The sequence below is a fragment of the Theropithecus gelada genome, chromosome 12 (assembly GCF_003255815.1).
Source record: "Theropithecus gelada isolate Dixy chromosome 12, Tgel_1.0, whole genome shotgun sequence".
NCBI classification, from domain to species: domain Eukaryota; kingdom Metazoa; phylum Chordata; class Mammalia; order Primates; family Cercopithecidae; genus Theropithecus; species Theropithecus gelada.
In genome coordinates, this window is record NC_037680.1 from 87,136,037 (window position 1) to 87,156,308 (window position 20,272).

General features: G+C 40.0%; 2 protein-coding genes across 5 annotated transcripts in view; one reads left to right on the forward strand and one right to left on the reverse strand.

Annotated features, from left to right (window-relative positions):
• Positions 1 to 4,866, reverse strand: part of LANCL1 (LanC like 1) — a 44,985-nt gene extending 40,119 nt beyond the window's left edge. The window contains exons 1-3 of one of the 4 annotated variants that reach the window (XM_025405632.1): positions 4,818 to 4,866; positions 4,411 to 4,507; positions 110 to 227 (exon numbers count right to left, since the gene is read on the reverse strand). In XM_025405632.1, coding sequence (XP_025261417.1) covers positions 110 to 227; positions 4,411 to 4,491 — 199 coding nt within the window. In that variant the 5' untranslated portion in view covers positions 4,492 to 4,507; positions 4,818 to 4,866. Of the gene's footprint in view, positions 1 to 109; positions 228 to 4,410 lie in introns of all 4 variants that reach the window. The other 3 variants (XM_025405631.1, XM_025405634.1, XM_025405633.1) reach the window with 3 other exon arrangements.
• A 922-nt stretch (positions 4,867 to 5,788) lies between these two features.
• CPS1 (carbamoyl-phosphate synthase 1) overlaps positions 5,789 to 20,272 on the forward strand; it is a 191,330-nt gene continuing 176,846 nt past the window's right edge. The window contains exon 1 of the mRNA XM_025405628.1: positions 5,789 to 5,873. The gene's annotated coding sequence lies outside the window, so the exon portion shown is untranslated. The remainder of the gene's footprint in view (positions 5,874 to 20,272) is intronic.

Here is a 20,272-nt window from a genome sequence, read left to right on the forward strand (position 1 = left end):
CAGATGCAGGAAGCATTTAAGGGTGTACCATTCAGAGAGACAGCTCTTGGAAAAATGCTCTGGCTCTTAAGCACAATGCTTATGCCAGCTCACAGTCAGCACTTCATACCTGCCCAGCCAGTGTAACCGGTGCCATCCCGAGGGTCTGCTGATTTCACGCCTCTCTCCATTTGCTGAAGAAGCTCCCGAATCTTATTGGTCAAGCGTTGTGAGAACTCAGGAGTCAGCTAGATATTAAAGGAAAACAAATATCAAAATAATGTGGGTCACCCAGCTTGCTGGACTATAAGCTATCAAAGACAGAGAGGTATTTCTTTTCCACTTACAACATATTTTTCTACCTGGGAGACTGAACAATTTATTACCTATTCTTAACAACAACATCATATTAACAAAATTTATAAAATACTGTTGTAACTTATGTTTTACGTAAAATTTTTAGTTAAACACTAAAACAGACTGCCAATGATAAACTGGCTCACAGTAATTTTCCACTTAATAGTAATCGCCTATTATTTAAACCAATATTTATTATAATAATAGTCATTTTATTAAATTAAGCACAAATCATATGTCTGCTGCTTTCCAACTACTGGATTTTTAGTATTCAAGCTGCAGCAAGGTAGATTCCCTAAAGAAACATCTAATTGCTCTTATTTTTAAAAAATGATTAAAAAAAAAATAACGTAGCAAAAGAAAAGCAAAACAAATTCATGTGTATCAAGAGCCTCAAGCAGAATAGAATGAATATCAAACTCATCATCATAAACCCAGTGTCTGGCAGAGAACGGGGCTTCACAAATGTTTCTCAATGAACGAGCCTGTCTGCATCCTTACCCACTATTAGCTGAGTGATCTTGCTCAACTCAGAACTTATGTTTCAATTACCTCCATAAAGTCAGGATAATAATACCTGCCCCACCAATTTCAAAATGTACTTTGAGGATTAAATGAAATAGTGTGTTATAAGTCTTTCTCATTCAGGGAAGTAAATGTTGACATTTTTACTAATTTTTTAGCAGATCAAGGGTCTAAGTCAAGTAATAGTTTAGATATGGATTGAAAAATCCACTAAGGCTGGGGCTCTGGGGTCAGTACCACCCATATGAAGGTCCACAGATGCTGTGCAAATAGTGAGGCTCACACAATCATTACGTTATTCTTCTTAAAGGCAAATGAAAAATAATTTTAAACTTCTGCATACAGTGAATCAGTGTCTTAAAAAGTCACTTTAGGCCAGGTTCAGTGGCTCATTCCTGTAATCCCAGCACTTCGGGAGGCCGAGGCGTGTGGATAACCTGAGGTTGGGAGTTTGAGACCAGCATGACCAACATGGAGAAACACCATCTCTACTAAAAATACAAAATTAGTCAGGCATGGTGGCGCACGCCTGTAATCCCAGCTACTAGGGAGGCTGAGGCAGGAGAATCCCTTGAACCCGGGAGGCGGAGGTTGCAGTGAGCCAAAATCGTGCCACTGCATTCCAGCCTGGGCAACAAGAGCAAAACTCCATCTCAAAAAAAAAAAAAAAAAGGTCACTTTATTGTATCCCTCAATAATTTTAAGAACTTGCTGTGATTCTACGACTTGAATTTCACAAAGCCATTAAAATTTCAGAACAATGTTGATGTTACAAGGGTATAAACACTTTATATTACCATGTAAGGATTGCAGAAATAAATCTAACCACTCACATCAGAATCTCATTTTTAAAAATGGGATAAAATCTTAACACTGATAACAGCAAGAAGGCAGTATCAGAATTAACAACAATAGTTTAAAAATACATTAAGATTCACTTTGGAGGAGCATCCTTGATAAGGCAAATCAGACTTTCAACCACATCTGGATTATTTAATCTAGAGCACCACTATGATCCCTTATTTCACACTCTTTAGAAGAAACTACATTTTTTGACAGACACACTCCCATTATTTAACAATTTCTGCAAAGAAGATTTCAACCAGACTTGAAAATATACTTAGTAGGATAAAATATACTTCAGTGTTAATATAAAAGGCCTATAAATCTCAGCTAGATAGAAGAGTGCATCCACATTGAGAACACATCATCTACTGTATATAGATCATATATAATTTATCATCTTGCCTGGCCTTCAAGAGATCAAGAATAATGAGAATGTCTCAGCCTCATGAAGGGAAGTTACTTTCTGTTTGACACATTCTGCATTTAATAAAGGTGACCTCTGTGAGAATATTGATTGCTTGTGGTAGACCACCAAATTATTCAAACTCTAGCAATAACCTGAAGTCTCTAGAAGTCCTTTTTTTTTTTCTGACCGATGCCAGAAAACAGACCAGTTCCTTATTGAAATCTTGTGCCAAGAAATTAAGGAGGACAGATCTCCAGGGTTTGATCCCCTGTGTTCAACATTACACAGTTTTAGAACTGGTATGCTACTTTCTTTCTAGGATCTGTCCAAAAACTACATTAGGAAATAAATTACATTCTTACTCTTGGGTCAGGGTTTAAATTTGTACATTTTTCCCCTTAGAAGTAAAGGGTTAAATTCGGCCAGGCACAGATGGCTCACGTCTGTAATCCCAGCACTTTGGGAGGCTGAGATGGGTGGATCACTTGAGGACAGGAGTTCGAGACCAGCCTGGCCAACATGGTGAAACCCTACCTCTACTCAGAATTAGCCAGGCGTGGTGTTGTGCACCTGTAATCCCAGCTACTTGGGAGGCTGGGGCATGAGAATCACGGGCCTGGGAGGCAGAGGTTGCAGTGAGCCAAGATGGTGCCTCTGCACTCCAGCCTGGGCTCAGGATGAGACTCCATCTCAGAAAAAAAAAAGAAAAAGAAAAAGAAAAAAGAAAAAAAAAGAAAGAAAAGGTTAAATTCATAAAAAGCATTTACTTTATAGGCAGCCGAAACAGCTACATTTTATTGAAGGTTTCTGTCACTAGGACAATCCTCAAGTGTTCTCTTTGCCAAGTCAGCATGAAGCAGCAAGTCCTCCTCCAGCAAGATAAGGCATATACTTCACCTTGAGAATCTGCACAGTTAGGAAGAATGCAGGCCCAAATGGCCAAAGGGAATCCATCTGACCTGAAGATAATTATAAAAAGCTTTGTTTGGGCAGCTTAATACTAGTCTTAAAATAATCAGACTGACTCCAACTCCATATACATTTTGGTAGCCTTCTACCCTACACCTCTTCTTCATCTCTTTGATTCCTCCTACCTGCATTACTGACCCAAGTTAATCTATAAAGTGACAAGTGCTTTAAGGAAAAAACACAGAACCATCAAACCCACAGATTAATTTGACAGGGATGACATCTGTAAGGCCATTATATCACATAAAATGCCTTTTGCATGACTGACAAGTTTCAAAGAAATAAACTAGTAAAATTTTTAAAGTGTGTGCCCTGTTTCCAACTTAACTCATTTTCAAAACTTTTATTTTTATTTTTTAGAGACAGGGTCTCTCTCTGTCACCCAGGCTGAAGTGCAGTGGTGCAATCATAGCTCACTACAGCCTCAAATCTCCTGGGCTCCAGCAATTCTCCCGCCTCGGCCTCCCAAGTAGCTGAGACTACAAGCTTTCCACCACACCTGGCTAATTTTTTAAAAAGTTTTCGTAGAGATAAGGTCCTGTTAGGTTGCACAGGCTGGTCTCAAACTCGTGGCCTCAAGCAATCCTCCTGCCTTGATTTCCCAAAGTGTCGGGATTAATGGCGTGAGCCACTGCATCCAGCCAAAACTAGGTATTCTTAAAAATATCTGTATTCCTTCTCAACCATTATGTTCACTCAAAAAGTCATGAGAAAACACAGGCCCCCAGTATTTCACATCCAGGTTCTCTTTTGCACAGTGATTTGTGACATACTAACCAGTTTAATTTACAAGTGTTTTTTTTTGTTTTTTTTTTTTCCCCAGCTGTGGGTATGTCCTGTGGAGAGACACTGGTACAAACAACTTCAGGTTTCCTATGTCCCCAAATTCTCTTAGCAGTAAGAGTTTAAAGATGTCCTTACCACACACCACCGTCTGCTCTCATAATTACCCTGACCACACTTGTGTGTAATCACAAAGGAATAACACGGCACATGTGAATACTGTTACGATTCTTCACCTCTTTAAGCAGCAAACCAAAATACATAAAAAATGCCAATTACATAGCAAACTACATATTTGCCAATTTTTAAAATTTATACTATCAATAATTGAGCTTATTTCAATAATGTTAACAATGACGTATTCAACATTACGTTGGAGCTCCAATTGTATATGTTAACATGTATTTTTAAATAATTTACATATTTATCGTCGAATCATGTTTTTTAAAGGGGGATGCTCAACTCTTTCTTTCAGGCAAAAATGAGCTCCTTTTCGAACACCGTGGGGAGAGGCAGGGATGCAGGCAGCCATATCCCAAACTCACCCTCCCGGCAGCGTCAAAGTAGCCCTCGGCCAGGGATTTGTTATAATCAGCATAAGGATTCGGGAAGGCCCTTTGAGCCATGACGCCGGAAGCCAGCCTGCAGAACAGGGGAAAAAGAGAAACTAGGTTGAGATAGGGGCCTCGGCCGAGTTGCCAGGGCGGCGGCCAGCGCCCAGGTATCCCCTTTCCTCCAGCTCCGCGGCCAACGAGCGGTCTCGGCGGTCCGAGTGGACCTCGGGCCCACTGCGGCCCAACTGCTAGGGCGTGGCGCCTTCGCGAAAAGGCTGCCAGGGCCCTTAACCCACCCGGATGGAGGGGACCCGTTTTGCAACCCCGTTCCCACGCCCGCGACTTGAAGCAAGGGCGCTTCCCGCGTCCTGAAGCCCTCCTCGGCCCTGGCCTCTCACCCAGCAGCCCCGGTCAATAACAGAGGAGGCTCTTTTACCGCCCAGTTTCTGCCAGGAAGACCAATCAGAGCCTTCGCCGCCTCCGAGACCCTCCCCCGCCTCGCTTACAGTTTGTTAAAGAGACAGGAGTGTAATTTCTAAAGGATAACACAGGGTATTTTAATTACGGGGTAGCAGAAGTGAGGACCTAGAATCACGCGGAGATGTGACCAATATTTCCTACCCTTCTTTAATTTTTCTTATTTTTAAGAAGTCAAATTTAAGTACAGAGTCATAAGAAGTAGTTTTTTGTTTTGTTTTGTTTTGTTTTTTTAATCTGGAGAAGAAAAAGACTGCTTTTAGATCTGAACACTGGTATTTCTGCTGTTCGCAATAGATAAAATTGGCGGGGGTTCGGGGGTGATGTCTCTCCAGGGACGTGCCAAACTTTTTCTTTCATTTCTTAAAAAAAAACAAAACCAAAACACCACCATTATTATCAACAACAACAAAAATATGTCCAAAGGACAGGATATCAAATAGCGATTGATAATACTTCGGGGACAGCCCATGAAAACACAAATTACAGCTCTCAGGAAATTTATTCTGCTCCTTAGCCTCAACTGGACGATAATACTGGGTAACAAAGCTCTTTAAAAAATGTTGAAGACCAACAAAGCAGGAGCTACACAACATTCAGTTTCAATGTTAACAGTCCCTGCTATCTGAAACATTTTTCTTTCATTTAAAATTAAATCCTACCTGGTACATATTAGGCCCATTCTATTGCTGAGTATTTTGGAGTTCAGTTAAAAAGTCAGCCTCACTCTCTCCTTTTCCTTCTCACCAATTTCAACGAAGGGTCCTAGCTCCACACCTCCAACTGGAGAAGCTCGATTTCCACCCCAACTCCCTCCCACCTTGGGCTAAGTTTGTCCTTCTGAGGCTGCCATCCCAAATTCTACTCCTAATCCCTTCCCACACCCAGGTTTGCTGTTTTAAAATAGTTACCCTCTTAGGAAGCTTAGTTCCTTTCTTTCCCTCATCAAATTCACGAAGATTTAGCCGAGGCCCATAGTGAATCATAAACTGGATATCCCTCATGTTGTAAAAGATGGGTGTTTGAGGGAGCAACTCACAAGAGAGAAAAGGAAAAGGAGAGACATTTTATCAATTTTTTTCTTTAATGATTAAAGGCTTACTATCCATTTATCCCACTCACAGTCTTTAAGCAATTAAATATTACTGTTGTTAAGCAAGGCAGGATGGTAATTGTATATTTTCATAGTATGCCTCTATCTTGTTTTACTAATCCTTTCCCCTAATGATGGACATTGTTTCTAACTTCCATACACAATATTCTTGGAACATGTGCTTTTATGAATCTGTGTGAGTATCCCTGAGACATACACCCAGCAGTCAATTGCTGGATCATATGAGATTCTGTACTTAATTTCCCCAGTATTGTTAGATTGCTTTCCAAAACCACTGGACTAGTTTATATTCCCTCCAACGGTATCTATTGTTTACTCCAAGAGTATTCACTCCAACATATCAATTGTTTATATCATTTCCATCTCCTCTCCAACACTTGGTATTATCTAGTGTTCTAATGTTTGCCATTCTAATGAATAATGTAGAATCTCAGTCATATTTAATCTTTTCATTTTTCTGTGGCTAATGGTGTTGAACTTTCCTTCACATATGTGTTAGAAAATTGGGCTTTACCTGTTCATATCCTTCATTTATTTTTCCATTAGTTATTGCATTGTTTTACTGTTGATTTGAAAGAGTTTTGTTTCTTTTTTTGTTTTTTGTTTTTGCATGTGTGTGGGGTATATTCTATATATTAATCTTTCACTTTAGTTATTGTAGATACTTTCTTTAGTCTGTTCACATTTTCTAGGATATCCTTTATTGAATCACAATCTTTCATTTTGATGAAGTTAAACCCATGTAATTGTGACACTGTGATTTGAGGATTTAGCTTCATATTCAAATGTCTTTGTCTACTCATAGACTGCAAAGATGACTTCCCACATTTTATTTTATTCACTTTTTATCTCTTATATTTAAGCTTTTATCTGTAGTTTGCTTTTGAAGATGATGTGAGGCATGGGTCCAAACTTATTTTGAGAAGGGAAGTGGAATTATTTAGAATTTAAATATAGTCAAAGCATGTGACTTGTAAACACCCAAAGATTTTAATTGCTGGAAATAATATCTTCCCTCCTTCCTCCCTCCCCCACTCCCCACCTTTCCTTCTCTTTCTTCCTTCCTTTTTGTCAGAGAACCAACCCAGAGAATCCCTCCTTGGTTCTGATACAAAAGAAAAGTGCTTAACGTTTATTATTTGTATTTGTCTACTCAGGCTGCCATACAAAGATCCATAGAAAGTGGCCTGAAACAACAGAAATGTATTTTCTCACAGTTCTGAAGGATAAAAGTCTGGGATTAAGATGTTGGCAGGACTGATTCCATCTGAGGCCTGTCTCCTTGGCTTGTAGATGCCATCTTCTCCTATCTTCACATGGTTGTCCCTTAGTCTGTGTTGTCTGTGTCCTAATTTCCTCTTCTTATGACACCATCATAGTGGATTATGACTTCATTGAACCTTATAATTTTTTTTTCTTTTTGAGACAGAGTCTCGCTCTGTTGCCAGGCTGGACTGCAGTGGTGCAATCTTGGCTCACTGCAACCTCTGACTCCCTGGTTCAAGCGATTCTCCTGCCTCAGCCTCCAGAGTGGTTGGGATTACAGGCACACGCCACCACACCCAGCTAATTTTTATATTTTTAGTAGAGACGGGGTTTCATCATGTTGGCCAGGCTGGTCTCGAACTCCTGACCTCAAGTGATCAGCCCACCTTGGCTAACCTTACTTTTCTTTAAAGACCCATCTCCAACTGCCACATGCTGAGATACTGAGAGTTAGGGCTTCAACGTATGAATTTGGAGGGCAACAATTTAGCCCTAAACAGTACCTATGCTTTCACCTGTGGCTATGGTGGCTGAACACATTTGTGGCTAACACAAATTTGACAGTTATAATTTTTTAAGGATCATTTTACTTTTAAAAATTTAGGATGATTATTTTTAAAAATGTAGTGTTCCTTCTTTTAATCAATGTAGCTGTCTTGTGTGAACTTTCAGGAAATAATCATTGTGTTATTGCCTTTAAAACTGAATACTTCTGGAAATCTGGGACAATTGATAACAGAGAAAAACAACTATAATCTGAGGGCATTTTAGTTCCATTATCAGACTTTAATTTCAAAATGTTATAATGTGTATTAGGGTGAAAACTATGTTAGTTACAAAGAGGCCTCAAAACAATCTCCAAAATACATAGAGATGTATTTTTCTTCGTTCGGATTAGCTTTGCTCCATGTGGCCATTCAGGATCACAGATTCCTTCCATCTCTGTTCCTGCCTCCCTCAGTGTGTGATGCGCTCTGCAAGTCCATGCTGGTCTTAGGTGTGTTGGGATTGCAGCTTGTGAGAACGTCAGGCACACCCAGAGGAGTGCACAGACCAGGAAGTGGGATTTGTCATTTCTCTCATATTCCGCTGGCGAGGATTTAGTCACTTGTTCACCCCTAGCTGCCCAGGAAGCTGTGAAATGAAGTTCTCTGCTGAACAGCTGTGTGTTCAGCTACAATGAAAGAAGGGGAGGACTGACTTTGGTGGACAGTTAATGTCCTCCAATACATAATGGCAGTTTTAGTAACTGATAGCACCTATCTGCCAGCAAAGGTGCAGCATGCTTAAGTGTCTGTGGTGTTCCCTTTGCCTCTAACCTTCTAGCAACCATGCCTGCTCTGTTTCTTACCTATTCCCTTGATCCTTGTTAGCTGGTGGGTCTTTGGGGTAAAAGACAGATCTTGGGACTCCATATCCTTTTTTCTAGAAACTCGCCACCTGCTTTCAAACACACATATACACACTCAGACACACACACACACACACACACACATACACACACACAAATCAGGCAAATGGTTTTTACTTTTTTCACTTTTCTCCTAAGTACCACTTGTCTCTTTTTTTGTTGTTGAGATTACCTTATTTTCTTTTCAGCTCAAGGAAGTGTAAAGCAAGAGTATCTAAGCTTGCGTCTAATATCACGACACTGCTGGTTTAACACCCAGCTGGGACTGTGTACTACTGAAGCAATTTTCTGTTTCGTTCATAGTACAGAATTCAGGGATTGACAGGAGCAATTGCCAGTGGAGGAAACAAGAACATAAACAGATGTACACCACGCACGCTACGGAACACTTTTAATTTCCTGGAGACAGTATTTCTTACGGCGCTGGCAGCCTTTCCTCCCTGCCTTGTCAGAATGTTATTAGTGTGCTGACAGATTCCTTTCTCTCAATGTACCTGCTGGGTGAGAGCGGCTATTATGTGGAACACAGGTGTGCTGGGGTTTCCTTGGGAGGTTAAAAAATATTGTGAGTACAGAAAGTTGGTAAAAGATGTACAAACATTTAAGCTTTTTCCTTTCTCCACCTAACACTTGTGATGGGCTCTTTATCAAGCAGTGTTAGTATGCATCTTTAACGAGCAAAAAGAAAAGGAGACTTCCCCCTTTGTTGTTGAAACTATGTCTATATTGCATTGTTAAATGTATGCAGGTCCCCAGTTTCCTATATGATTGAATTTCATAATGATGGGAAGGATAGAAAGTATCCCCTACTGGAGGGGTCTTCTCAGGACAATGAATTGTTAATCAAGTGGATTATTTTTGCTTCCATCCCATCCAACCACACAAAACTCAGTCATGGAAAGAGATGATATATTACCAAAGCCCTGCATTGTCCCATTCTGATGTGTTCTTTTGGCATATCTGATAGTTGTACACCCTGGCAGGGGAGAGTAGCCAACAGAGAGATACTCAGGCCTTTGCAGTCCTTCTTTTAAGATTTGGAATTGCCACACAGCAGGTGCTTTTCAATCATTTGAAAGAGAAACCTTAACATTTTCCAACTTGCCTAGTAACCACATTATTTGTGCTTCATTTTTGCTTTCTATTTGCCTTGAGTTCAGGTGTATAGGTGAGTAACTGTAAGTAGAATGTAATTCATAAGAAGTGGGAGAAGCTGCTACTTCAGGGCAATAGGAATTTAGCAGTGGAATTTACAGACCTAGAAGGACACTTCAAGAATCCAGCTGGTTCATCCTGTGATTGCCTTGTGGGATCATCTTGAACTGACCATGCTACTGGTCAGCCAGTGGCTATGGCAACAGACAGGGCTGCAGCTGGAGAGAGGAGCTGGCTTCTTTAACTGGCTTCTTATACATCATCATAACACCTGGGCTGAGCCTCAAAGCCTGGGCCCAGGACTGTTCTTGGAGCTGGCTGAGAAAGGGAGGATGAAATTCTCAGGACTAATTTCCTTCCTCCTGAGGGACAGGACTTGGCATTCTAGGAGTTATATAAAACTTTTTTCCCTGGGTAATTCCAAGTTCGGAAGCAGTAATTCTCATACATTATATCAGGCTCTTGTTTGAAACACAGATTCCCAGACCTCAGGAGATTTGGGTTGAATTTGCATTTGAAAAACCTTCATATGAAACTCTTGGAGACTATGTTGAATCCTTTTTTTTTTTCTTTTGAGATGGAGTCTCACTCTGTCTCCCAGGCTGGAGTGCAGTGGTGCGATCTCGGCTCACTCGGCTCACTCTCAGGTTCCAGCAATTCTCCCACCTCAGCCCCCTGAGTTGCTGGGATTACAGACACGCGCCACCACGCCTGGCTAATTTGTTGTGTTTTTAGTAGAGACAGGGTTTCACCATGTTCCCCAAGCTGATCCGCCTGGCCAAGTGATCCACCCACCTTAGCTTCCCAAAGTACTGGAATTACAGATGTGAGCCACTGCTCCCAGCCTGAATCTTAATCTTAATGTGATTGTTTTGCAGACTATAGACTAGAGTTTGACATATGCTGGTGAAAGAGAGAGAGAGAGAATACAATTCTGAACATAAAAGCCATGGTTCTAAAGGTTAACAGACTGAAATTCTGTGAGTTATCATGCCCATCAATTTATATTTGTTACATCATAGTCCCTAAAGTATTTCCTAGACTAATGTTTAAAAAGAAAAAAAGAAATATCTTTTTACTGCAGCCTAACCCAATGTGTACTTAGAGGTGGTTATTTCACATAGATGCTTTCAGAGAAAGAGCTTTCATAACTTCTTTTGGCAGTCAATTAGGGTTTTTAATACCCTCATGTTTCCAGGAGTTTTTTTTCTTAGATCTAGACTAAATATTGATCAACCAGAAGCTTAAACATACTTTGGGCAGAATAAAGAGCAACTAGTCAAGATAAGTCTTTTTAAGTTATAAAAGTTTAATTTGATCTTCAGGTGGAATAATTCAATTTTATACCCTTTCATCTTGGGGCCTAAGCTCTTTAATAAACATCTGTACCTTTAAGCCAGGGGTAGGCAGAGTAACGCTGAGGGTACCAGGAGGCATGCCGTCGCTCTGTGTGTAAAGACTCATAAACCTTCCAGAGCAGTTGGTGGTGTTGGTGGGAACACATAAAGGCCAAGAAGGGGAGATTAATCCACATCCCCTTCCTAATAACAGCATCTACTGTTTACAAGCCTTTACTGTAGGCTAGGTACTTTACTCGAACTATTTCCTTTCATCTTTGGAAAGTAGTCTCATGAGTAATACTACTCATCCCTCTTTTACAAGTGAGAAAACAGAGACTTGCATAGTTATCTCACTGTTCCAAGGGCACTATCATGTGAGTGGTGACCCCAGACCTTCTGACTTGAGAGCCAATATGCTTAACCATCTACTGTCCCCCTCCTTCTGCCCAGGTAGCTCCAGCCACCAGCATTTTCTCCTCCTTTTCTCCCTGCTGGACATCAGAGCTCTTATATGCTGCCTTGACCATATGGGTCCTCTCGTAACTCCTACTCTCCATTATAAATTCCTAATTTAATCTCTCTGCTCCAAGTCTGTATTTCCCTCACTCTGAATATTTAAGAATACAGTTCAAATAAACTGGTATAGTTATATATGTTGCCAGACAAACCTTTTACATCTGTCTGCAAAAATCACATTATACGTTTCCATGTATCTTGTTTATTCACAAGTTTGGCCTTACCTGGGTGTGTCAGGATTGGGCCTCTAAAATGTCTCTGAATTATATTTTCTGATTTATTTGTTGGTTCTTTTGCTCATTCATTGATTCATTTACTTATTCTTCAGATAGGTGTTGCAAAGTGTCTATGGAGTGCATATTGTGTTCTAGGTTTGGGGAGTGGCTTCTGAACTAAAGTATCTCACAAATGAGAAACTGAATAAGCAAACAAATGACTACAATGTGCATAAGTGTTATGCTTTAAGATACTGAGGATACCATGAGAACTCATGGTGGGAGAGTCACCTTACCCGACCTGAGGCAGTCAGGGAGGTTTCATGGAAGGTGACATCTGAGTTGAGTTTGGAAGGAAGCATAGCAATAGGCCAAGTGAAGGTGATCCAGGGGAACATCTCAGATGGAAGGGTCAACCTGTGCAAAGATGAGTCAGGCAAAGTCATCGCACTTTCACATAAATGCCAGTAGCCCAGCTGGAGCACAGAGAGGGGTCAAGGCCCAGAAAGAAAAGAAGTTGCAGAGAGACAGTGGTCTTGGAACTTCTTTTAAGACATAACAAGGAGCTTACACTTTATCCTAAAGACAATAGAGAACCATGGAATGATTTTGAAACTGGCCAATTGTCCCATAGAACTGATGTTTATGATTTCTTTTGAATAAACGTAGAAATTGACCCTCCTGGTCTTAAAACTTGAGAAATTTACATTTGTCTTATCTGAGTTCCTTTCTCAGGAAACCAACCATCAGGCCTCTCAGATAGTATCAAGCAACTGTAGCTTACCAGATCACCACATCTGGACGATGAGATGCCAGAATGCTCACCTATCATGGCTACCTAACTGATACCTGCTTTCTGTTGACAAACTGTTCTTCCTTACCCCTCCCTAAATTCTGTATTCCCACATATGAATACATTTCTTTCCTGCTATAAATCCCCCTGGTTTTAGTAGGTGTAGGAGATAGACTTCAGACTGATTTTCCATCTGCTTGGCACCTGATTAAAGCATTTTTCCAGGCAATACTCATTGTCTCAGTGATTGGTTTTCTGTGTGGCATGCAGCAGGATCTAGGCTGAACCCCTAGTGTTTCAGTAACAGTTTGTAAAAATAGATCTTGGCCGGGCATGGTGGCTCATGCCTGTAATCCCAGCACTTTGGGAGGCCGAGGTGGGCGGATCATGAGGTCAGGAGATTGAGACCATCCTGGCTAACATGGTGAAACCCCGTCTCTACTAAAATTACAAAAAGAAAAATTAGCCTGGCATGGTGGTGGGTGCCTGTAGTCCCAACTTCTTGGGAGGCTGAGGCAGGAGAATGGCGTGAACCCAGGAGGCGGGGCTTGCAGTGAGCCAAGATCATGCCACAGCACTCCAGCCTGGGCGACAGAGTGAGACTGCATCGCAAAAAAAAAAAAAAAAAAAAAAAAAAAAAAAAAAAAAAAAAANAAGTAAACAGTATCTAAAGTATACCATTTGATAAGTTTTGACTTAGGTATATACCCACAAAATCATCACCAAAATTAAGATAATGATCATTATTTATCACCCCCAAATTCCCTTATACCATTTCTAATCCCTTCTTCCTGTCTTTCACTAACAATCTCTGCTTCCTAGCTATGGACAATGACTGATCTGCTGTCTGTCAATATAGAATTTCTGCATTTTCTAGAATTTTGAATAAATAGAATTTTATAGTATATAATTCTGACTTTTTTCACTTAATATAATTATTTTTAGATTTATCTATATTGCAGGTATTAATAGTCAATTTATTTCTATTTGTCAGTTTTATTCCATTGTATGAATTTGTTTATCAAGATGTATTTGTATCCAGCCATTGGCTATTACAAATAAAGCTACAAGTAACATGTTCATACTTTGTATGGATACAGTCTTTCATTTTGCTTGTGTAGACATCTAGGAGTGTAATGGCTGGATAGTATGTTAAGTGTACTTTAAGAAACTAATAAACTGTTTCCGAAAATGATCTTACCATTTCACATTCCCACCAGCAGTTTATGAAATTTCTAGTTCCTCCATGTGCTTACTTGTCAATACTTGGTATATTCTGTCCCTTTAATTTTAGCATTCTGGTGGATTTGTAATAGTGTTGCATTGTCATTTTAGCTTTCATGTCCCTAATTACTAATGCTATTACATTTTTTAATGCTTATTTGCCAACGAAATGTGTATGTATGTATGTGTGTATATATATATACACGCACACACACACCCTGTATATATATATGGTAATGTGTTTGTTCAAATCCTTAGTCCCTCCCCCCATTCCCAATTTTTAAATTGGGATGTTTGTTTACTTAATATTATTCATAATAGGTTTGAGAGTTCTTTATATGTAAGTCACTTATGAGATACATGTAAAAACATTTGTCAATGTTTTCTCCTTGGCTTTAGCTTGTCTTTTCATTCTCTTAAGTGTCTTTGAAGAGCATCTAATGACTGGTCACTCACAGGAGTACACGTGCCCAACACCCTTGCTTCAATCTAGGACCATCTTATGTCCTTATATCATCTTATCATCTTATATTTTATATCCAGAGTGCCCATAGGATGGGCTGAAGCCTCTTTTCTTTTTCTGAGATGGAGTTTCACTCCTGTTGCCCAGGCTGGAGTGCAATGGCGTGATCTCGGCTCACCACAACCTCCACCTCCTGGGTTTAAGCAATTCGGCCTTAGCTTCCTGAGTAGCGTGTACCACCACTCCCAGCTAATTTTGTATTTCCAGTAGAGATGGGGTTTCTCCATGTTGGTCAGGCTGGTCTCGAACTCCTGACCTCAGGTGATCTGCCTGCCTCAGCCTCCCAAAGTTCTGGGATTACAGGCGTGAGCCACTGCGCCCAGCTAGCTCTTTTCAAATTCATTGTAGGTCAACTTCTCCTTTGCTCAATCTGCCTTCTTCACACTCTGGCTTTCCACAGCTCTTATTCCAAAGGGCACTCCACCATAACCTCTTACATGCCCGTGTCTACCTTAAGTTTGTTTCCAGGACCCAAGCCTGAAAACAAGACCATGGCTTTTTTTTTTTTTTTGCTTGCTTTGAATTCTTACTCTGTCAATGAATTGTGCTGTCTACACACATAAAAATATACACTGAAGCATGTCTTTGTTTATTCCTAGTTACATATTTTGGAAATGAAGTATAACTCAAGAATATTCTTAACCTACATTCTCATTTCTTAAAAAAGCTATTCTTAACTTTCTCAGAAGGATCTACTGAACGACATGTCACTCTTTTGTCCTTTCATGTGGCATCAACTGGAGTGCCCACCCCACCCCGCTTCTTCCTTGCCGGCTTACTGTCATTTCTGTCTGCCCTCTGACCTCAGCCATTTAGATATTCAGTTGGAGGACTTGCTCTCTGTTGTCTTACATCTAGCTAGTACAAATGATAGATGGACTTTGATATACAACAGATTCAATACGAGCCACCTGAGGTTTGTGGCAGCTCCATAATTTGTAAAAGAAGTGGCTTAGGCAACTGTTTTGTGGGTTGGAACACACAGTGGGCTTGTCTAAGCCTGCATTTGCAAAACACTTTACGTAAGATAGAAAAGCATCAGTTATGCATATTAAGGAATGAGGGGTGAGGACATTGGTGGAAATTACACAGATCTTCCTCCAAGCCACGACTTGACATTGGTATTCTTCCAATGACTTGATGTCCTTATGTTTAAGATTATTTTAGGAGTTGTTTAGTACATTGTGATGCTTTTTTTTTTTTTAAAGCTAAATCTGAATTTCTTATTTTTTAGAATTCTTTTCCCCACAGTTTGGTTTTTCTCATTCAAGTGTTAGGATAGTAAATTTACCTTTGCACATGTTTGTGCTCCCAGCCGTACATATCAATTTGTAAAAAGCCAAATGGAGAACAGTTTAGCATCCGTGAAATGTCAGGAAAATGCCCAGAAGGCACCAACACAATACTAGAGTTTCAAATTTTGAGAATGGAATTAGGCCACTAAATCAGTTTTCTTGCCTGTGTCATGGACCATGGGGATGTGTCCTGGTTCTTTTTAAAAAAGGGCATCTAAACCTCTCTCAGTACAACTTACAGGTCTGTGCTGGGGACCTGTGGGAAACCTCTGGATCTGAGACTAATTGAATCTGCATTGAAATGGCCTTTTCCTTTCTTTATTAAAAATCTGATTTGCTCTACCACCTTATTCTTTGGCTTGCTTGCATTACCCTTTTTTTTTTTTTTTTTTTTTTTTTTTATTGCAGAAATCATATGTTCTTCAAGGTTAGAAGAAAAAAAGAAGAGAAAAAATCAGAACTGAATCATACTTTTTGTTAGATCATGGGCATAATATTCCCTTTTGTGGTGGTGGAAAGAACTCACCTCCTCTGGCTTAGAGGGAAGAAGAGTCAGTTGTCAATGCAAAGTACTATTACAACATCTCCAAAGCCATAGTTTCTATTTGAAAAGTGAGGAAGTATGATAACATATGCCTGGGCCATTGATTATCATTCAGACCCATACAGTGAAAACTCTGCCTGAACCTGCTCATGACCATATTGCTTTTCCAGGTTTGACAGATTGTAGTTTTCCAACTGTCGCCTTATTAACATGCTGCCTGTTCCCTCTATCTACTTTTGCTGCACCTGCTGTGATAGTGATTGTTTTGTGTATATAGGTACCATTGCCTTCAGAGATTAAGGGCGCACATTGTGAGCAGAAATAAACCAATAGATTTATCAGTGACTGTACAAATTCCACCTATCTTTTGGACAATAACTGAAAGATCTCTCTTGGGAAAGTAATGTTTTTCTTTCGGAATTGTGGGTTAAAAAACTATGTTTATAAATATGCCTATCTCCTCTTTCCCATTCCTTCATTCCTTCTACTTTTTGATTTATAATTGTATTTCATAGCCAGAAAAATGCTAAAGAAGTTAATTATTTGTATTATACAGTAAAAAAAAATCCTAAGTAGGTTTACTGAGATTTTTCTAGCAAAACTAGAAGTCTTGCTGGGCTTCAGATTCATACTCATGAATATTCTTTTAATTCTTACTTTTATACAAACCTTGGAAATTAGAGGTACAATCGATTATTAAGAATTATGAAAATTTATTCATTGGAGAGCTTAGCAAGAAAATTGCTTATTTTAACATTTGAAAAATTATTTGGTCTACCTGCACTGCAAATTTCTAGACGATGGGAAAGCTTATCTTTAAGGCCTGGATCAGTTCAAACAGCCATGAAAAAGGAAATCTCAAGTTTAATTTACCTTTCAGTACTGAAGAATATATATTGCAGAATTTAAAGAGAAAAGGATCTTCTCTCCTATCTCCCAATGGATACTCTTTGCATCTAGGGTCAGTCTGACTTGGGGGGTGAGGTATTTAACTGCTGCTGACCTTGCTTTGAATTTCTGGCTGCAGAGCATTTCAGAGGACAGAGCAAATCTTCTGTTGGGTGTCATATAGGTGGATGCATGCTGGTGCTGGTTCATTCACTGGCACATCCCAGGAATGAAGGTTTTCCTCCTTGCACATTGACTTTACACTAATAGAGTGACCCAGAAACAGAGCTGCTCTAGTTTTATGTGTGAGTAGGAAGGAAACTTTTCTTCCCTGGCACACACACCTGCTAGCCCTCGGACACTTCTAATTTGGAGGTCACAGGAGTTAGTAAATAAATACTATTTAAGGAGCAGTCAAAGAAGAAAATTTGGTTTAAACCAAAAAAAATCATAAAATGGGGAGACAGAGCTACAAACTAGCTGTGGGACTTCAATCATACTTGCTTTCTTCCACACTATTGTAAGAATAAAATAAAAAAGGAAGGAAGGGGGAGGCCAAGGTGGGCGGATCACAAGGTCAGGAGATTGAGACCGTCCTTAACACGGTGAAACCCCGTCTCTACTAAAAATACAAAAAATTAGCTGGGCGTGGTGGCGGAAGCCTGTAGTCCTAGCTACTCGGGAGGCTGAGGCAGGAGAATGTTGTGAACCTGGGAGGCGGAGCTTGCAGTGAGCCGAGATGGCACCACTGCACTAGGCAGGCAAGGCAGGCAGGAAGAAAGAAAGGAAGAAAGGATGGAAGGAAGAAGGAAGGAAGGATGAAGAAAAAACTAAATATATTTCACTTTATACATAGCCTTGCTTCAGTTGGAGAGTGATTCAACTACTCTCAGCTTTCTCTGTGACCACTCAGGAATACCATTTAGAAAATTGTTCTTGTAGAGCTAGAGCCTATTGCTAGTAGTAATATTCTGGAAAATTATGGGGAGATATATATGCTTATAGACTTACCTCTGACCTACAAATTGTCTCTAATAGAGACTATAATTGTGCACAATCCCTTTTTTCCTCTTCTGCATAGCCACGGGAGGTTTCTCTATGTAGGCTTATGTGACCTTCCTAGATTGTCTGAAATAATTTTGCATCTAGTACATGAATATTACTGAATAAATCCATAAGTATGTACCAGGTGATTTGGCTGCAGAATCAAAATTTTAAAAATGATCCATATTAACAACATCTGAGTTTACCCTTGAGCTCCTCTTCTCATAAAGAGAGGAGTCCAGAATACTTGTGGAAGTTTGTGGGGGGATAGTGAAGGACATTTATTGGTCTAGTTAATGGTAATAGGATATATCCAAAGTGGAAATAAAAGAGAGGCTGTCTTAATTCAATGGTGAACCATGGCTATAAGTAACAAAAGGTGGATTTCTTGGGAAATGAAAAATGAGACTGTTCAATTTTTGTACCATCGAACTGGGATCTAAAATATGAGCCCCATGATACACATGTACACAGTGAAACTGTTGGTCTGTTAATGTAATTCATGAAAATCTCAGTTTATAGTTTTTGTGGTAAGATAATATTATCCACAGAATCCTAGGTTGGGAGTCTAGTTCTGCTTCTGCTTCAGAAGCCTCTTATCTCAGAGAAGTCCCTTAAAACTCTGTGGTCCCTAGGGTCCCTCATCTATAGGATACAAAATGTTCTAGGGGCAAAGCTGGAAAATCCCCTTGAGGACTATGATGTTCCAGACTGGGACACTTTATAATGCTTCCAGGATGCTAATTTCTGGAGGCAATTAGTAGGTTTGTACACAGATCCTTTTGAAGTGAAGGTTTGAATTGTGTATTGGCAGGAATTATTTGAATAATTGACTTGAATGAGTTTAATTGGTTATAAGAGTTTTGTTTTTGTTTTGTTTCTTAGGATGGTGAAATTACTGCCTGTGTTGAGTTCCTGCAGGAATGATTTAACTATTGGATATTTTGAAATGTTCTGATTGTAAAGCATGTATTTGCTCTCTGTGTTTTGTTTTGTTTTGTTTTGTTTTGTTTTGTTTTAGGCAGAGTCTCGCTCTGTCACCAGGCTGGAGTGCAGTGGTGCAATCTTGGCTCACTGCAACCTCCACCTCCCAGTTCAAGCAATTCTCCTGTCTCAGCCTCCCAAGTAGCTGAGACGACAGGTGCATGCCACCATGCCAGCTAATTTTTTGTATTTTTAGTAGAGATGGGGTTTCACCATGTTAGCCAGGATGGTCTCTATCTCCTGACCTCATGATCCACCCTCCTCAGACTCCCAATGTGCTGGGATTACAGGTGTGAGCCACCGCACCTGGACATGATTGGTTTTACCTGGTGTTCTGAGTGTCCTGTGGCAATGGGAAGTTACCATCTCACCTCCAATATTAAGGCACCAAGTTTCTACCTCTTGCCCCCTAAGAAAGGTGGGACCACCTTGAGCAGATCTGTCAGCCCTGGTGAGTTTCAGATACATGTCTCCTAAGAGGAACCTTCTGCTAGGTTAGGGGAGGGGATCCTATAACAGCTGGAACACAGGCCTTCCCTTCATTCTGTTAACCTGAGGAATAGTCATATCATTCTACTCTCCCAGTTCTTGTTTCTTACCTTAGCAGGGAATTCAGTGGAGATTTAAGGGGAGTAGCAATAAAGCTTGTGAGAGTGCCTATGATCCACTTACAGCAATCAACACTATTGTAAGGGAGTTGCTAGATAACCAGGAACCTGGTGGCTGCGCAGAAGCCAACAAAGTTGACTGCTATGAATTTAGATTGAGGCCTACCAAAATACAAGTAGACAAGAGTTAGATTTCACTATCCCTTCAGAATTCTTTTTCTGTGCAATACCATTTTATGATTATATAACATTCATCATTTGGAAATCTCAAGATAAGTTATAAGATATAGGAGCACTTGATGGCTGGAAAACCTTTAGACATAGTTATATAGTTTAATGACCCAAAACTTTCTGCTTTATGTACATATGAAAGTAGAGGTTCCAAAAGGTTAAGTTAATTGCTGTAGTCCTCTAGCAAGTGTCTATAGAAGTCAGAAATAGGACCGCTACTGTGAA